Source organism: Salmo salar, chromosome 21, assembly GCF_965601325.2.
Source record: "Salmo salar chromosome 21, fSalSal1, whole genome shotgun sequence".
Lineage (NCBI taxonomy): Eukaryota > Metazoa > Chordata > Actinopteri > Salmoniformes > Salmonidae > Salmo > Salmo salar.
The window spans coordinates 34220357-34240000 of NC_138311.1; the positions used below are offsets into that span (position 1 = coordinate 34220357).

The window sequence follows — 19644 nt, forward strand, 5'->3', positions numbered from 1 at the left end:
GTAGTGTAGTGTTGGTGTAGTGTAGTGTTGGTGTACTGTAGAGTTGGTGTACTGTAGAGTTGGTGTACTGTAGAGTTGGTGTAGTGTAGAGTTGGTGTACTGTAGTGTTGGTGTACTGTAGTGTTGGTGTGGTGTAGTGTAGTGTTGGTGAAGTGTAGTGTTGGTGTACTGTAGTGTTGGTGTACTGTAGAGTTGGTGTACTGTAGTGTTGGTGTACTGTAGTGTTGCTGTACTGTAAAGTTGGTGTACTGTAGTGTTGGTGTAGTGTTGCTGTACTGTAGTGTTGCTGTACTGTAAAGTTGGTGTACTGTAGCGTTGGTGTACTGTAGCGTTGGTGTACTGTAGTGTTGCTGTACTGTAAAGTTGATGTACTGTAGTGTTGGTGTGTACTGTAGAGTTGGTGTGTACTGTAGTGTTGCTGTACTGTAGTGTTGCGGTACTGTAGAGTTGGTGTAGTGTAGAGTTGGTGTAATGTAGAGTTGGTGTACTGTAGAGTTGGTGTAGTGTAGAGTTGGTGTACTGTAGAGTTGCTGTACTGTAGAGTTGGTGTAGTGTAGAGTTGGTGTACTGTAGTGTTGCTGTACTGTAGTGTTGCTGTACTGTAAAGTTGGTGTACTGTAGTGTTGCTGTACTGTAGAGTTGCTGTACTGTAGTGTTGCTGTACTGTAGTGTTGCTGTACTGTAGAGTTGGTGTACTGTAGTGTTGCTGTACTGTAGTGTTGCTGTACTGTAGTGTTGCTGTACTGTAGTTGCTGTAGTGTAGAGTTGGTGTACTGTAGAGTTGCTGTAGTGTAGAGTTGGTGTACTGTAGAGTTGGTGTACTGTAGTGTTGCTGTACTGTAGAGTTGCTGTACTGTACAGTTGCTGTAGTGTAGAGTTGGTGTACTGTAGAGTTGGTGTACTGTAGAGTTGGTGTAGTGTAGAGTTGGTGTACTGTAGTGTTGCTGTACTGTAGAGTTGGTGTAGTGTAGAGTTGCTGTAGTGTAGAGTTGGTGTACTGTAGAGTTGGTGTAGTGTAGAGTTGGTGTACTGTAGTGTTGCTATGCTGTGCTGTAGAGTTGCTGTAGTGTAGAGTTGGTGTAGTGTAGAGTTGGTGTAGTGTAGAGTTGCTGTAGTGTAGAGTTGCTGTAGTGTAGAGTTGGTGTACTGTAGAGTTGGTGTACTGTAGAGTTGCTGTAGTGTAGAGTTGTTGTACTGTAGAGTTGCTGTAGTGTAGAGTTGCTGTAGTGTAGAGTTGGTGTACTGTAGAGTTGGTGTACTGTAGAGTTGGTGTGTACTGTAGTGTTGCTGTACTGTAGTGTTGCGGTACTGTAGAGTTGGTGTAGTGTAGAGTTGGTGTAATGTAGAGTTGGTGTACTGTAGAGTTGGTGTAGTGTAGAGTTGGTGTACTGTAGAGTTGGTGTACTGTAGAGTTGGTGTAGTGTAGAGTTGCTGTAGTGTAGAGTTGCTGTAGTGTAGATTTGGTGTACTGTAGAGTTGGTGTACTGTATGCAGCACCATGCAGTGTGTGTAATAGTTATATTCATGTAGCTGTTATTGTATCAGATGATCCATAAAGAAAGAACGTGTTTTGCTAGTCTGCTATAGAGGTCCGGCTGTCACCCTAACTCAGGTATTACACACACACACACACACACACACACACACACACACACACACACACACACACACAGAGAGATTTATCCACAAGCACATGCACACTTTTCTCTCTCTCTCTCTCTCTCTCTGTGTGTGTGACAGCTCAACTGAAGTGTCTGAGAGACACACTGACGATCACTTAAACAACTGATGGGAATCAGAGATAGAGTTCACCACTAACTAATACACTATAAATTGTCAATCAATCAGACACAGATGAGATTAATTACACTACTTTAAGAGGGAGATTGAGTCCATGCCCTCTTTTTTTCATGGTCTCAGAAGACAGGATGGGAGAGTGGTGGATAAGTGGTGATAGGAGGCGGTTGGGGGCTGAAATTAGTTTAATTGAACCACAACCCTGTGTGTGTGTGTGTGTGTGTCTGTGTGTGTGTGTGTGTGTGTGTGTGCGTGCGTGCGTGCGTGCGTGCGTGCGTGCGTGCGTGCACGCGTGTGTGTGTGTTCAGGAGACCCAGTGGCGCTGCTGGGCTTTCAGGATAAAGATAAGAAAATTGTACTTTCTGTTTTGATGAAAAAGCTTGTCTTCTGAAAAGGAAGTGAGAGCTGCCAAACGACTCTGCCCCAAGCACCTCATTATCAGACTAATCGAACACATTCAACACACACGCACACACACACCCAGAAGCTTTCATCAGGCTCTAGCCCAGCTCCTCAATCCCCTGTGAGTCCCCGGCGCGCCACACACCCAACACACTCACACTGGAATGCACTTCTCTATTTGAAGAGCGTCTCTCTCTCTCTCCCTTCTCTCCCCATTTCTTTCTCTATCCCTCTCTCTCCATCCCCTATCCTTCTTGCTCCGTCTCACTCTTTCCCTTTTCTCTCTCTCCCCCTTTCTCTCTCTGCTCCTCTCTCACTCATTTCCTTTCCCTATCTGTCCCCCCTCTCTCCTTCGCTGTCATCCTTCTTCCCTCTCCCTCCCTCTCTCTCTGTCCTCCCTGTTGGGACATGTCTGTGTTGAAAGCCAACCTCAATCTCCCAAGGCCCCGGGGAATTAATCTTCTAACGAGAGTTAATCTCACATAAACACACAGAGTCATTATCTGTGTCATTAACGGCCTGACAGACCCACACCCCGGGCACAAATCAATACTTTCTACAGACCGACACCTCGGGCACAAATCAATACTTTCTACAGACCGACACCTCGGGCATGGCTTATAATACTCTACTAGACCCCACAGAGTTCCTGTTACAACACATCTTACAGAGGCGCTCACACACAGATACCTTTACGGACACAATTATACAGGGGTCACTGCTGGAGTGGAGAATCCACTCTTTCACGCTCTCATTCATTCTCTCTTTCTCTCTCTCTCTCTCTCTCAATTCAATTTCAATTTAATGGCTTTTATTGGCATGGGAAATATATGTTTACATTGCCAAAGCAAGTGAAATAGAAAATAAACAAAAGTGAAATAAACAATAAAAAATTTTAAATAAACATTACACTCACAAAGGTTCCAAAAGAATAAAGACATTTCATATTATGTCTACATATAGTGTTGTAATGATGTGCAAATAGTTCAAATACAAAAGGGAAAATAAATAAACATAGATATAGGTTGTATTTTCAATGGTGTTTGTTCTTCACTGGTTGCCCTTTTCTTGTGGCAACAGGTCACATATCTTGCTTCTGTGATGGCACACTGTGGTATCTCACCCAATAGATATGGGAGTTTAACAAACTTTGATTTTTTTTGTGAATTATTTGTGGGTCTGTGTAATCTGAGGGAAATATGTGTCTCTAATATGGTCATACATTTGGCAGGAGGTTAGGAAGTGCAGCTCAGTTTCCACCTCATTTTGTGGGCAGTGTGCACATAGCCTGTCTTCTCCTGAGAGACAGGTCTGCCTTTGGCGGCCTTTCGTTTGTATATAGTCAAAGATTTCCTTAATTTTGGGTCAGTCACAGTGGTCAGGTATTCTGCCACTGTGTACTCTCTGTCCAAATAGTATTCTTGTTTGCTCAGTTTTTTTTGTAAATTCTTTCCAATGTGTCAAGGAATTATCTTTTTGTTTTCTCATGATTTGGTTGGGTCTAATTGTGTTGCTGTCCTGGGGCTCTGTGGGGTCTGTTTGTGTTTGTGAACAGAGCCCCAGGACCAGCTTGCTTAGGGGAACTCTTCTCCAGGTTAATTTCTCTGTATGTGATGGCTTTGTTATGGAAGGCTTGGAAATCGCTTCCTTTTAGGTGGATATAGAATTTAACGGCTCTTTTCTTGATTTTGATAATTAGCGGGTCTCTTCCTAATTCTGCTCTGCATGAATAATTTGGTGTTTTACGTTGTACACAGAGGATATTTATGCATAATTCTGCATGCAGAGTCTCAATTTGGTGTTTGTCCCATTTTGTGAATTCTTGGTTGGTGAGCGGACCCCAGACCTCACAACCATAAAGGGCAATGGGTTCTATAACTGATTCAAGTATTTTGAACCAGATCCTAATTGGTATGTTAAATTTTATGTTCCTTTTGATGGCATAAAAGGCCCTTCTTGCCTTGTCTCTAAGATCGCTTTGTGGAAGTTACCCATGGCGCTGATTTTTAGGGCGATATATGTATAGTTTATGAGCTTTAGGGCAACGGTGTCTAGGTGGAATTTGTATTCGTGGTCCTGGCAACTGGACCTTTTTTGGAACACCCTTATTTTTGTCTTACTGAGATTTACTGTCAGGGCCCAGGTCTGATATAATCTGTGCAGAAGATCTAGGTGTTGCTGAACACCCTCCTTGGTTGGGGACAGAAGCACCAGATCATCAGCAAACAGTAGACATTTGACTTCAGATTCTAGTATGGTGAGGCAGGGTGCTGCAGACTGTTCTAGTGCCCTCGCCAATTCATTGACATTTTTGTTGAAGAGGGTGGGGCTTAAGTTGTATCCCAGTCTCACCCCCCGACCCTGTGGAAAGAAATGTATTTTTTGCCAATTTTAACCGCACACTTGTTTGTGTATATGGACTTTATAATGTCAAATGCTTTCCCCCAACACGACTTTCCATAAATTTGTATAGCAGACCCTCATGCCAAATTGAGTTGAAAGCTTTTTTGAAACCAACAAAGCATGAGAAGACTTTGCTTTTGTTTTGGCTTGTTTGTTTGTCAATTACGGTGTGCAGGGTGAATACGTGGTCTGTCGTACGGTAATTTGGTAAAAAGACAATTTGACAATTGCTCAGTACGCCGTTTTCGCTGAGGAAATGTACGAGTCTGCTGTTAATGATAATGCAGAGGATTTTCCCAAGGTTGCTGTTGACGCATATCCCCCGGTAGTTATTGGGGTCAAATTTGTCTCCACTTTTGTGGATTGGTTTGATCAGTCTTGGTTCCAAATATTGGGGAAGATGCCAGAGCTGAGGATGATGTTAAAGAGTTGAAGTATAGCCAATTGGAACTGTGGTCTGTATATTGTATAATTTCATTGAGGTTACCATCAACCCCACAGACCTTTTTGGGTTGGAGGGTTTGTATTTTGTCCTGTAGTTCATTCAATGTAATTGGAGAATCCAGTGGGTTCTGGTAGTCTTTTATAGTTGATTCTAAGATTTGTATTTGATTATGTATATGTTTTTACTGTTTGTTCTTTCTTGTAGAGCCAAAAAGATTGGAGAAGTGGTTTATCCATACATCTCAGTTTTGGATAGATAACGCTTTGTGTTGTTGTTTGTTTTGAGTTTTCCAATTTTCCCAGAAGTGGTTTGATTCTATGGATTCTTCAATTATATTCAGCTGCTTTCTGATGTGCTGTTCCTTATTTTTCCATAGTGTATTTCTGTATTGTTTTAGTGATTCAGCATTGAGAAGGTGTAGGCTCAGGTTTTCTGGGTCTCTATGTTTTTGGTTGGATAGGTTTCTCAATTTCTTTCTTAGGTTTTTCAAATCTTCATCAAACCATTTGTCATTGTTGCTCATTTTCTTAGTTATCTGCTTGAAATGTTTAGATTTGATAGAGAAGCTGAGAGGTCAAATATACTGTTCAGGTTTTCTACTGCCAAGTTTGCACCTTCACTATTACAGTGAAACCTTTTGTCCAGGAAGTTGTCTAGAAGGGATTGAATTTGTTGTTGCCTAATTGTTTTTTGGTAGATTTCCGCACCCTCTTCCTTCCATTTATAGCATTTCTTAATATTATTCAGTTACTTTGGCTTTGATGTCTCATGATTTGAAAAGTATGATTTTGCTGTGATTTGATAGAGGTGTAAGTGGGCTGAAATATTTTACAAAAAGGCTCTGTGCTGTTATCCTCACAAGGTGTGGTTTTGAAAGGTATTGAAAACAATCATTTTGACCCCTGGTTGAGGTCAGTGATAAAGTAGTCTACAGTGCTACTGCCAAGAGATGAGCTATAGGTGTACCTACCATAGGAGCCCCCTCGAAGCCTACCATTAACTATGTACATACCCAGCGTGTGACAGAGCTGCAGGAGTTGTGACCCATTTTTGTTGGTTATGTTGTCATAGTTGTGTCTAGGGGGGCATATGGGGGAGGGAATGCTGTCACCTCCAGGTAGCTGTTTGTCCCCCTGTGTGCTGAGGGTGTCAGGTTCTTGTCCAGTTCTGGCATTTAGGTCGCCACAGACTAGTACATGTCCCTGGGCCTGGAAATTGTTGATCTCCCCCTCTAGGATGGAGAAGCTGTCATCGTTAAACTATAAGGATTATATTAGGGGGATATAGGTAGCACACATGAGGACATTTTCTCTGTTGAGATCATTTCCTTATTAATTTTTTGCCAGATGTAAAATGTTCCTGTTTTGACTAATTTAATAGAGTGGGCTAGGTCTGCTCTATAGCAAATTAGCATACCTCCTGAGTCCCTTCCCTGTTTCACACCTGGTAGTTTGGTGGATAGGACTTCCAACTCTCTGTAACCTAGAGGGCAACCAGTGGGTCCGTCTCCTTATACCATGTTTCTTGTAGGATGACAATGTCTGTATTTCCAATTTCTATGATGAAGTCAGGGTTCCGGCTCTTTAGGCCAAAGGCAGATGACCTCAGACCTTGTATATTTCAGGATGAGATAGTAGAAGCTTCCTGTTCCATAGTGTCTAGTGTTGTTTTTGTGTGGTTTAGGCCTGGACCATCACAGTAGGTGTGAGCAGAGTATGTTGAGCATCTGATACATGCCTCTTAGGTCGCAGGATGGGGATTGTTCGGGTGTAATAGTGGGGATTGGGCCTGTTGCTCTGCTCACGGCCTGGGCATAATTATGTCCTGCTCTCCTGTTGAGGTCCGTGCCGCAGGGGCAGAAGAGGCATAGGTCTGATATGGTGTGGCCTATATTCGGTGTGGCCAGGGTTTGCTTGGGGTCTTAGCTGGTTGGGGTTTGCCTTGTGATGCTGTGGTCTGGGTGTAGGTCTTCTTGGCGTGGGTTCTCTTGGTGCAGGTCCTTCCAGGGGGCCTTGCAGGTCTGGGAGGGTGTCTCGCTCTCTTCAATAACCATCACTAATCAGCAGGATGGAGCAAGTTGAGCTGCTGTATCTAGTATTCTTGTAACATCCCTGGCACACAGTTTCATTAATGATGTATCCTCACCCGTCAATGAGCAATGTAAAATGTTTTGAGTGTTGGAAAAAGTGCTTTATATCTCCAATCCATTATGTGTCATCATAAGCATTAGTCATATGCAACAAAAGTTGTCCATTACAGCAGTTAAGCAGAGTGAATGGTAGCCAGCTGACACTTGATCTGATCTAACCCGACAGAACTATCTATAACTATTAACTGTTATTAAGTCATTACTGATCCTGGACCTGTCAGGGCTGTCAGTGTTGGTCTACAGACAGACTGATTTATTGGAAAATCCCCCTAGAGACCCAGCAGGGGCAATCATCTACTACACACACATGCACGCACGCACGTACGCACATGCACACACACACGCCCACACACACACACACACAGAAAAACACAGAAGGTAAGCGCCAGAACAACAGCTGTCTTCAGATAGCATCTGTCTTACCTTTCTCTCTCTCTCTCTTGGGTAAATCTATTTGAATTCAATCCCGTTTTGACAGAACCACTTTTGAGTCAATGTTAAAAATGATGACATTTTAATTTAAAAACATTATTTTCAAGAAATAATATAATATTTTGACAACACTGTTTGTAAGTGTCACGCCCTGACCATAGAGAGCCTTTTTATTCTCTATGTTGGTTAGGTCGGGGTGTGACTAGGGTGGGTAATCTAGGTTGTTGATTTCTATGTTGGCCTGGTATGGTTCCCAATCAGAGGCAGCCATTTATCATTGTCTCTGATTGGGGATCATATTTAGGCAGCCATTTCCCCACTGTGTTTGTGGAATCTTGTTTTGAGTTAGTGCATGTAGCACCACTGATGTCACGGTTCGTTGATTGTTTTGTTTGGAAGTTCGCACTAAATAAAGATGTGGAACTTTAATCACGCTGCGCCTTGGTCCAGTTCTTACGACGATCGTGACAGTAAGCTTTGAAATAATATCAAACTCAACCGTTTATATTTTCCAGTGATGAAGACATGGATGTCTCATGGTAGGGTGGGGTATGCAAAATGGGTCAATTTTTGCCATTTTTTATCTCCTGAATTCAAACCATAAAGTGACAGAATGTTCAGAATGATCCTAGATATCCAGTCTAGTTTAACTTTCTATGTGAATCCTAATGTTCATGCAGCAAAATATGTTTTGGAGTTATTTCTGTAAACCTGGTAAACAGATTTGATTGTTTTTCTTTCCTTCTGTTCCCCAACTTTATCCCTAAACATGAACCCCGGGCCTTATCCCAAGCTCCCTTCCTCTACATTAATCCTATCTCTCTCTAACCCCAACCCCCGTTCCCTGATCTCTCTGTGGTAACAGATGTGATCTATCATCTAAAGGACGCAACGGAAATGAATGTTTAACCCCGTAATGGATATTTACTGTGAGTTGATAATGGCTCTGTCAGATTAGGATGTGGCTTCTCTAACAAAGCAATCAGGGAGGAGATGAAGCCAAGAACCCAATTAAACCCTTTCTCACACAGACGCGTGCATATTCGCGCACACACGCATACATACAAGTACACGTGTACACATATGCACAAATACAAAGCGCTATGTGGTTCATATGCCTGTGGTTTAATTCTGATGACAATTAAACAAATACTTTAATGAAGTGAAGTTCTGGACTCTTGGCATTAGTCTCCACCTTCTGTAGTCAATGTCTGTTTTCCATTCTAAAGCCTTCTCTCCTCTCCTTTTGTCCTGTACTTTTCTCTCCACATTTTGCCCTCTCCTCTCTGTCTCTCACAAACGTACGAACACACAATCACACAACACACCATCCTGCTGCTTCCAACTACTGAACAACTCCTAAACACAATCAGTTAGATACTGGAGGATTTCTCCTTTAAAACCAATTATTCCTCTTTAATACATACAGACTTGCCAAATCCTCTCATATCTCAAACACATGTTACCACCACAACTAACCTCCATGCAAAAACATAAACAGGGCTGGGGGAAGGGAGAACATTGGGTACTGAAGACAGTTTGTTCTCATTAGAACTAAATACTTTGCAGCCAACAAACAGCACAAGTATTAAATACACATTGAAATACACATGAAAATACACCCAGTTATTAACAGCAGTTGGAAGTGAGTAGGTGGGTGCGGAAGAGATTGAAAGGATAGAGTTTGATTTCTTTACTGAAAGACTACACTGTAAAAATAAAACAACATGTTGATTCAACGAACAATTGGAAAGCAACCAGCAGTGAGTTTGCTCAACAAAATGTTCACACAAACATTTTGGAGCTGGTTGCCTTACAATTGTACATTGAATCAACAATTCTTTCTGTTCTTCCTTTTTTATGGTGCATCATCATAAACATCAGATGATTCATGGAGATGAAGCTCATATCAGATTGTTTCCATGTTTTCAGAGAGACTCCCAGAGTTATTAAACAGGTTCATATCATCACAAGGCTGTACTGATACAACTGTGTGTGTGTGTGTGTGTGTGTGTGTGTGTGTGTGTGTGTGTGTGTGTGTGTGTGTGTGTGTGTGTGTGTGTGTGTGTGTTTGGTGTAGTCTCTTCATCTCTGATTGCTTTAATTACAGACTGACTATCCCCTTTCAGAGTGCAGGAAAAACAAACTCTTAATGCACATTAAAAGGAGTCACAACACACACACACACACACACACACGCACGCACGCACGCACGCACACACGCACGCACGCACGCACACACACCTCCAGCCACACCACTCAGTAGTCCCTTTGATTTCTGTCTTACGTGATCTGTCTTTCATCGTCGCCTCTTCCCGATCCCTCTCTTCTTTACCTCCACTGAGGCAGAACGTCTCTCTCTCCATATCACCTTCGTCTCTCGCTTTGTCTATTGAGCGTTATTGTAGGTGGGCGGGTCCATTTACTGTGTCTAACTCATTAGCAGGTGGGCAAAACGGTTTCGGTCTGCGTCTCTCTGTTCCTTAGTCTTTAGCATGACAGCAGAACGGCTGACTCTCTGTCTGTCAGTCGATTTGTGTTTAGTGTGTGATGATTATGGTGTCTGTAGCACAAGAGTCTAGGGGTCGGAGAGGGGCTGGGCTCTAGTGAGTAGAGGACTGCGAGCAGTGGGCTATGGGACCCTGGGCTTTGGTCTGACGGACTGGACTGACAACGTCTCATTAGCCTCAAACAGTCAGACATACAGTAGAAGACAGAGAGAGCAGTGACCCATCTCCCTCTTCTCTCCTCAAACACATTAGGTTATAACACAATTATTACTGAAAGTGAATTGATGCATGGAGATACACTCCTTCAATTACACACCATGTTAATATATGGACATTGGTTCTGGTTAGATTACAGTGTATTTTGTAAGTTAGAACAACATCTGTTACAGGTCAGCTCGTATCGTTATCGATTGACACATTTAATGATAAGGAGTTCAACATCGACGAGCTCAATCAATCACCTTACAGGGAGATATCTGTGAAAACTGCTTAAAAGCTTGAGTGTTCAATTTGAATCTATATTAGGATACGTATTGTTTGAATTTAATATTATCTGACATAATGACAACTTTCTGCCATGTACCTGGAGACAGGATGTGTTTGTTCTCCAGAAATCTGCATTAATTTGTAAACTTAATATAGCCTATTAGGTCTATAGTGCAGGCTTGTCAGGCACGAGTCACCATTGTCCTTGTACAGAATATTCTAAACCTTCAAAATAAGATATGATGTCTTTAAAAAAAAATATATAACTAACTTTTTTACAGTTTAAAATGTTATCAGCAGAATTTCAGTGATACAGCTAAATTCCTTACTATGCTACTAAAAAAGCTATTAGCCTATCAGAATTATTACTACGCAAATATGAATATTATCATTGCTGCTTTTGTTGTTATTATGATCAGTAATTCCTTTCATCCATTTAATCCTGCGGCGCCATACTAAAGCTTTGAAGATGAGTTACACTTTTTCTTTCTGACGTTTCTTCTTTCTTTATCCTTTCTACCTCAAACATGAAAAACTGCGGCGGTGTGCCGGGGGGAGAGGAAGAGGGACAGAGAGCAGAGACACAGAGAGAGAGAGAGGGATTGATTTCCACTCTCAGCGCTGCAGCCGTAGTTCAAAGCTCCAGACTTCAGAGAGCGTCAGGACCCAGCATGTCGAGCCCGGGTTAGACTGCCTGTCTGCGGCCAGGAGTTCCCCCAGGGCCCGGGGAGGGCGAAAACCAGGCGGCACCGTCAAAATAATTATGCGGAGAGGATTGAGAGAAGAGCAAAGCACACACCGGGATCGGGACCGACCAGGACCCGTCGCTGTCTCAGAACCCGCTGTCTCTCTCGGGAGATGAGAGATGAACTAAGAGCCAATGCTCTCTTCATGTAACAATTACCTCCAAGATGGTAGGCTACATCCCTAATGGATCAGTAATAAACCTGGTGGCCTAAACGTTATTACTTCCCAACACACCACTTAGCGACCACACACACTCACACACTGCGCTCTATTATCATGCAATTAACTACAGGTCTAATATAAACTGAAATATCGGTATGAAAAAGAAAAAAAACTCCGGTTTAGAGCAATTACTAGGCTAGATTATTAAATATTTAAGGCAGAAAAACAGGCCTATTTAAATATGGAGATCATTTGACATTTGTCCATTTATATCTTTCCAACAGTGGCTGACTTTTCTGAATATTTGCTTCATTTTCGACCAACAAACAATGTAACACATGCAGTTATTTTCGAAAATTAAAATGACAGTTAAGTAGGCTACATGTGTCTGCAGCATAAATGCTCCAGGAATTTCCCCAAATCTTGCAGCAATCCCGCTTTACATTCCAAAACACTTTACCTGCGTGTAGAGCGGAGTTGAGACGGGACTGGTCTGGCGGCGTGTAGCCTATCTCTCTGCGCGGACTGCTGAAGCTTAATGATCAGACTGTATTGAGCAGTCTGACAGGCATCACCAATATCTAAACAGCTGTAAACAAATCCTCCGTTAATCTTGCTGTTTTCAGCCCACCGTGTGCATGGCCGGTGATCCAGAGTAGCTCCTCCTCACAGAAAAATACACATTTTCTCCGCCCTAGAAAATGAGGATCAACCTGATGCAGGTAGTGAATGGTATTTATGTGCCTCCACAACTCCACTACGACATCTAGAGGTGAACCCCAAACAATACATCTCCTCTTGGTAGGCTATTGAATTAACGTATTCTAGCTACTGTTAGGCTACTGATGTGGTGAGACGGAGACCATTCAATAAATCTACTCACATTTATCTGCATCTATCCTTTCATCAGTGTGCCATCAAGCTAATTGAGAGAGAGAGGAAGGGAGAGGAGGGGTTTGTGTTTGTATCCGGTATCCGTGTTGTTGGGCCATAAATAAAAGGGGAGCATTAAACTTCATACTTTGTACCTTTAAAGAACATGAAAGCTTCAGACTCTGGTTCATGTGTCTATGATTTCAAATGTTCCTTTTGGTTTATGAGTGTTGAGTTATTGATGTGATGTTTATTTATTTGTTTACCAGTCGGCGCCAGTTGTTTGGGACGGACCGAACCCTGGACTTTCCCTGAGGCACGAGAACTGACCAAAGAGACTCCACCACTCTGTCTCTCTGTCTGTCTTCTCTCCTTACTCTGCCCGGTCTCCCTCTCCCCTTCCTCTCCGCTCCTCCGCAGGAAAGAGCAGATAAAAGAGGTGCTTGGAGCTTCTGAGGAGAGAGAGGTGTGTTTGAAGAGCTAACTCCTGTAAGTCCTATAATTATACCTTTCTACCCCCCCTCTCTTTCTCTTTCTCTCCTCTCACTCCTCTCTCTCTCTCTCTGGCAGCCCTGAGCCCGGTGGCCCTCTCATCCTCTCATCTCTGATCCTCACAGGAGCAGCTTCCTTCCTTCCTGACCGACAGACTGACAAACAAAGAGACCAGTGAAGAGCAACAGAGCCTCACTGGGATGAAAACACCTATCATATTACATTACTCCAGATGACTATTACCACAGGACCACAGCCAGAGCAAACAGAACCCCAGTCAGCTGTCTTCTAAAGCCAACAGCGATAAGGCCAATATCAGGTCTTTAATAAAGACAGCTGGGGTAGGAGGAAGTTATCTAGCTACTGAAGCCAAAACAAATATCACAGACTTCTTCTCTCTATTTAAAGTTTAAACGGTATATTTAGCCATCCATGTAAGTCACAGGAGTTCCAGGCTCCTGACGCTTTGCATGATGGGTACTCTGTAAAGGTGGACATATTCTATCCTCTCCTGTAACTACACGTCCTCATACACACAACACACACACGCACACATACGTGTATGCTGTCCTCTAACCACTGTACTCCTCAACAGGAGAGCAAATTCTGTTACCATGGTGACTGCAGTGTCAGCTAACCTAGTTTCCACGGTGGAAGGACATTGGGTGAAGAGAGAAGGCTAGCCTATTGGTAACATTATTGATGTACAGTAAGTTTTAAATATAACAACTTCACAACTGTTTTCTTTACAACACTCAGACACAGATTTTCAGTGCTGAATTGCGTATGGGATGGTTAGATGAAACACGCATAACATGTGGGCAGGAGAGCGAGGGGCTAGTTACACACACACACACACACACACACACACACACACACACACACACACACACACACACACACGTAGAAACTTACTTGCTTGCTTATGGTGGGCCATCATATCGATGATGACATTCCATATCTGCCTCTATTTGTGAGTCTTTGTGTGACTGTAAAGTCCAATCCTTGACCCACATCATCTGTTTCAGACGGGGCATGTGAAGTCTCTGACTGGGGGTGTAGGTGAACACATACACACACAGCCGCCTCTTCCTATACGTAGACTACACGCTGCAAGGGGGCCCCACGACCCCCAAAAATATAATACAAATGTGTTTTTTTAGGAACTAAGATAGTTTGAAAAGTAGAATACACAAGGTGCAATGTTTTAATTTGGTAGTTCATCAGCAGTTTTCCACTTGTTATGTCAGTCACTCAATTAGCACCCATGTCAGAAAAACATTTTGTATTGCTAGTGATGGGTTCTGACTCCTAAACTTGGAATAGTGTTAATTATCAGGTATCCTATTGAAATATTGAGTGCTATAGTCTAGGAGGGTCTACCTACACCAGAAGTTAATGGTTATCTGTAGGAGGAATGAATATGGTGGAGGCAATTAAGCTTGGATTGTACTGAGTGAAGGAAAGACGATCACATGTTGGCAGGCACTGATAAGGGTGGAGAGATGTGGTTTAGTGAGGAAGGGGGCCAAGGTCAGGTCAGATCACGTTAATAAGGGAGAAGGAATAGTTTATTTCCTGCCTAGCAACAAAGATGTCATGTTTAGAGAGAAGGGGGAGATTCCACCCCAAATTGGGGTATATATGGGGCAGCAGGTAGCCTAGTGGTTAGAGCATTGGGCCAGTAACTGAAAGGTTGCTGGATCGAATCCCTGAGCTGACAAGGTAAAGATCTGTTGTTCTGCCCCTGAACAAGGCAGTTAACCCACTGTTCCTCGGTAGACCGTAATTGTAAATAAGAATTTGTTCTTAACTGACTTGCCTAGTTAAATAAAGAAATATATATATATATATATACTGCCGGTGGAACTTTGTCTTATGCAGCTGTATGACCCAATGGGTGAATAAACTTGGTTTAAGCTTTACTAATTGTCAGTGAGTTTTACTAGGTTCATTTAGAACCTAACACTAGGTAAGGTATTCTACCAGCTACCTAAACCTTGTAGTAGGCCTAATCATCACCAAATTACCGACCGGGCATGCAGAGCATATGCTCATGGGCCCTGACCTCCAAGGGACCCCTTTTGATTTTGTCACTCTCACACAGATTTGATATGAACATGGCATAAGTCATGGCAAAAATTGTAGAATTGCAGAAAATTAGCTTTAAAACTGCAAAAGCTTCCCACCACCCCATGACAAAATGTGTAGAATTGCAGGAAATGTACTTTAACACTGCCAACATTTTATCTCTTACCAAGAGGGGGGACACTAAAACACTTTGCCCGCGTTGTGGGGGGGCCCCCCAACCAAATCTCACTTAGGCCCTCCAAAAGGCTAGAGGTGGCCCTGCACACGCACACGCACACGCACACACACACACACACACACACACACACACACACACACACACACACACACACACACACACACACACACACACACACACACACACACACACACACACACACACTACCTGCACGTCAGGAGGTTTAGGCCCTGTGCTCATCTCTGTGGGTGGTAGATAACAGTGCCGCCCCTTAGCCAGGCAGGATGTCTGATCTGTGGAACTCAACTCACAGCCTGCCACTTAATAACCCCCCCCCCCCACACACACACACACACACACACACACACACACACACACACACACACACACACACACACACACACACACACACACACACACACACACACACACACACACACACACACACACACACACACACACACACACCCTGGGGCAGGAGTTAAACGTGAGAAACAGGTAGAGACAGACAGAGACAGAGACAGACTGTACTGTGCAGCTGACAGACCTTCTCCTTCCTCAGCCATGGGGCTCTAACAGGAACTTAGACTGCATCTGAAGTGGTACTCTGTTCCCTGTAAGGCTCTGGGAAATAGGAGTGCACTATGGTGTCATTTCAAACCAGAAACATGGTTTGGGTGGCAACTAGGAATGTGTGTGTGTGTTCAGTCCAAGAGCAACCTCTTAGATCTTACAGGATAGGCTCAAGCAGTTAATACTTTTCATCAAAACATCTGGGCTATGGATCAGTTCAACATATCACCAGCAGGCACCGCTAGAACCTCTCTGTTACCATCAATACGAGGCTACCTACTGTCCACAAGACAAACAGATATTTCTTTAGATGTCAGCAGGGTGGCAGTATCTTCACACATCTTCTGGTCTGACTGATGCGTAGCCGCAGGAAGTAGTGGCGATGAGGGTGCTGAAGCACTCCCTGAAATATCTGAATGAAAACACATTTGAATATTAATCACAAAAGTAGTGCAATGGGCCTTTACAAGTCCTGTATTAGCAGACCTATATAGCCGACTGTAGCGAAAAGAAAAAAATCTGAGGACCATCCTCCTCAGTGAATTTCATAAAAAGAAATGTTTAAAACATTAAAATAATTATCCGTTTTAAATAAAACCATACTAAATGTATTCACGTCACCAAATAATTGATTAAAACACACTGTTTTGCAATGAAGGGCTACAGTAGCCTCAACAGCACTCTGTAGGGTAGCACCATTTGACTGAGCCATGCCTCTTCTCCCATCCAAATTCCTCATCTCCCACCCTTTCTAATGCGACTAGCCCCGATGCTCCTCCTTCTTTTTCCCGGGTCAGATGGTTTAGACCCTTTCTTCTTTAAGGTTGCTGCCCCATCATCATCAAGCCTACCTCTGATGTTTTTAACCTGTCTCTCCTCTCTGGGGAGGCTTCCATTGCGTGGAAGGCAGCCATGGTTCGTCCTTTATTTAAAGGGAGAGATTAAGCTGATCCTAACTGTTTTAGGCCTATTTCTATTTTGCCCTGTTTATCAAAAGTGTTGGAAAAACTTGTCAATCATCAACTGACTGGCTTTCTTGATGTCTATAGTATTCTCTCTGGTATACAATCTGGTTTCCTCTCAGGTTATGGATGTGTCACTGCAACCTTAAAGGTCCTCAATGATGTCACCATTGCCTTTGATTCTAAGCAATGTTGTGCTGCTATTTTCATTGACTTGGCCAAGGCTTTTGATACGGAAGACCATTCCATTATTGTGGGCCGGCAAAGGAGTATTGGTGTCTCTGAGTGGTCTTTGGCCTGGTTTGCTAACTACCTCTCTCAAAGAGTGCAGTGTATAAAGTCAGAACATCTGCTGTCTCAGCCACTGCCTGTCACCAAGGCTCGATCCTAGGCCCCACGCTCTTCTCAATTTACATCAACAACATAGCTTAGGCAGTGGGAAGCTCTCTCATCCATTTAAATGCAGATGATACAGTCTTATACTCAGCTGGCCCACCCCCTGGATTTTGTGTTAAACACTCTACAACAAAGCTTTCTTAGTGTCCAACAAGCTTTCTATGCCCTTAATCTTGTTCTGAACACCTCCAAAACAAAGGTCATGTGGTTTGGTAAGAAGAATGCCCCTCTCCCCACAGGTATTTATTACTTCCTCTAAGGGTTTAGAGCTTGAGGTAGTCACCTCATACAAGTACTTGGGAGTATGGCTTGACGTTACACTGTCCTTCTCTCAGCACATATCAAAGCTGCAGGCTAAAGTTAAATCTAAACTTGGTTTCCTCTTACGTAATCGCTCCTTTTTCACCGCAGCTGCCAAATTAACCCTGATTCAGATGACCATCCTACCCATGCTAGATTACAGAGATGTAATTTATAGATCGGCAGGTAAGGGTGCTCTCGAGCGGCTAGATGTTCTTTACCATTCGGCCATCAGATTTGCCACCAATTCTCCTTATAGGACACATCAATGCACTCTATACTCTGTAAACTGGTCATCTCTGTATACCTGTCGCAAGACCCAGTGGTTGATGCTTATTTATAAAACCCTCTTAGACCTCACTCCCTCTATCTGAGATATCTACTGCAGCCCTCATCCTCCACATACAACACCCATTCTGCCAGTCACATTCTGTTAAAGGTCCCTAAAAAATACACATCGCTGGGTCGCTCCTCTTTTCAGTAAGCTGCAGCTAGTGATTGGAACGAGTTGCAACAAACACTCAAACTGGACAGTTTTATCACCATCTCTTCATTCAAAGACTCAATCATGGACACTCTTACTGAAAGTTGTGGCTGCTTTGCGTGATGTATTGTTGTCTCTAACTTCTTGCCCTTTTTTCTGTTGTCTGTACCCAATAATGTTTGTACCATGTTTTGTGCTGTTACCATGTTGTGCTGCTGCCATGTTGTGCTGCTAAAATGTTGTTGTCATGTTGTGATTCTACCATGCTGTGTTGTCATGTGTTGCTGCCTTGCTATGCTGTAGTCTTTGGTCTCTCTTTATGTAGTGTTGTGTTGTCTCTCTTGTCGTGATGTGTGTTTTGTCCTATATTTTTTTTAATAAAATGTTTTAATCCCAGCCCCCGTCCCCGCAGGAGTCCTTTTGCCTTTTGGTAGGTCGTCATTGTAAATAAGAATTTGTTCTTAACTGACTTGCCTAGTGAAATAAAGGTAACATTTATTTAAAACAATTTTTTAAAGTAGCCGGAGCACAGCTAGCTTCTGTTCTCCTCTGGGTACATTGACTTCAATACAAAACCTAGGCGGCTCATGGTTCTCACCTCCTCCATAGACTTACACAGTAATTATGACAACTTCCGGAGGACGTCCTGATTTTACAAATGTAATGCCACTGGGGCCCACCTGTGTAAGTGGTAAACTGCTTACTGACTGTATACTGCAACGTTACTGCAGATTGTAGTGGGTTTACTAATGCGTTAGTTCTATTAGCCATGTTGACTATGGCATTACTTTAGCTAATATGGTGACAATGATGTAGGCTGTGTGTGTAGTGATTATGATATGGTTTGGCTTGGAAAGTTTTTTTTGCCTGGTCACATACAGCTGATGTGTTGTGCATTGAAGTCCAGTAGCGAAAGGAAATGGTGAGTGGAGGAGAGAGCATAGACACGAAAAGGAATACAACTTGGCTGCTATGAAAGTGAACTGTGGTTACGTGTGATCAGGGGATTTCACCGATTCTGTTGAAAAACGTTTCTTAAAAGGAAGCAAACGGAACGAAACGGGGATAAACAAACCTGAATTTGTCCAATAGAAACTCTCATTTGCAACTGTTGGACTAATGATTACACCCTAGATCAGCTAGATGCTGTCAATAGTGTCTGTCCATGTGTCACTGTCTGTCACCTCAAATTTTTCTCTCGACCCGTGTGCACCTATGTTGTAAACTTTCATTCATAGGCTAGGTTGTAGCAACCTCATGATGGGTATAGGGAAAATGTAGTAGCCTAAACCTATTGATGTTACATTGAACTGGGTGAATGAAATATGAATGACAGTCATCCAGTATGCTGTAACAGAAATAACCCCATGCTCATGAAAAAATGTAATCATCCTCCTTCATCTTAAACGGCACCGACCGCCACTGATGTTGGTTATTCTGTGGTAGAATTACCTAATCTCCTAATGGAGTCTACCAAATATCTGGTTCAGTTTGCTTATTGACTTGACACATTATTTATAAAGATAAGCCACACTACTAGCGCATCAGAGATGGTGACAGGTTTTGGGGATAATCTGTGTTGCATTATACCACTTGAATGCATTCCACACTCTGTTCATCCCCATAGAATAACAGTAACATTATCACACACACACACTCTCTCACACACACACTAACAGTCTCTCTCACACACCCACACCGAGAAAGAGAGAGAAAGAGAGAGAGAGAAAGAAGAGAGCGAGAAGGGCTGCCTGGTGGCCAG

The 19644-nt window shown here is 43.0% G+C and overlaps 2 protein-coding genes across 3 annotated transcripts in view; one reads left to right on the plus strand and one right to left on the minus strand.

Annotated features, from left to right (window-relative positions):
• LOC106582166 (tumor necrosis factor receptor superfamily member EDAR) overlaps window positions 1-12235 on the minus strand; it is a 55876-nt gene extending 43641 nt beyond the window's left edge. The window contains exon 1 of one of the 2 annotated variants that reach the window (XM_014164970.3): window positions 11994-12235. Coding sequence is in view for 1 of the 2 variants with exons in the window: in XM_014164969.3 (XP_014020444.2) it covers window positions 9916-9994 (79 nt within the window). In the remaining variant the exon portion in view is untranslated. Of the gene's footprint in view, window positions 1-9915; window positions 10180-11993 lie in introns of those variants that run through there. The other variant, XM_014164969.3, reaches the window with a different exon arrangement.
• A 7393-nt stretch (window positions 12236-19628) lies between these two features.
• The window catches only part of LOC106582226 (E3 ubiquitin-protein ligase SH3RF3), a 91104-nt gene continuing 91088 nt past the window's right edge, over window positions 19629-19644 (plus strand). Inside the window, exon 1 of the mRNA XM_014165087.3 lies at window positions 19629-19644. This exon is cut by the window's right edge and continues 644 nt beyond it. The gene's annotated coding sequence lies outside the window, so the exon portion shown is untranslated.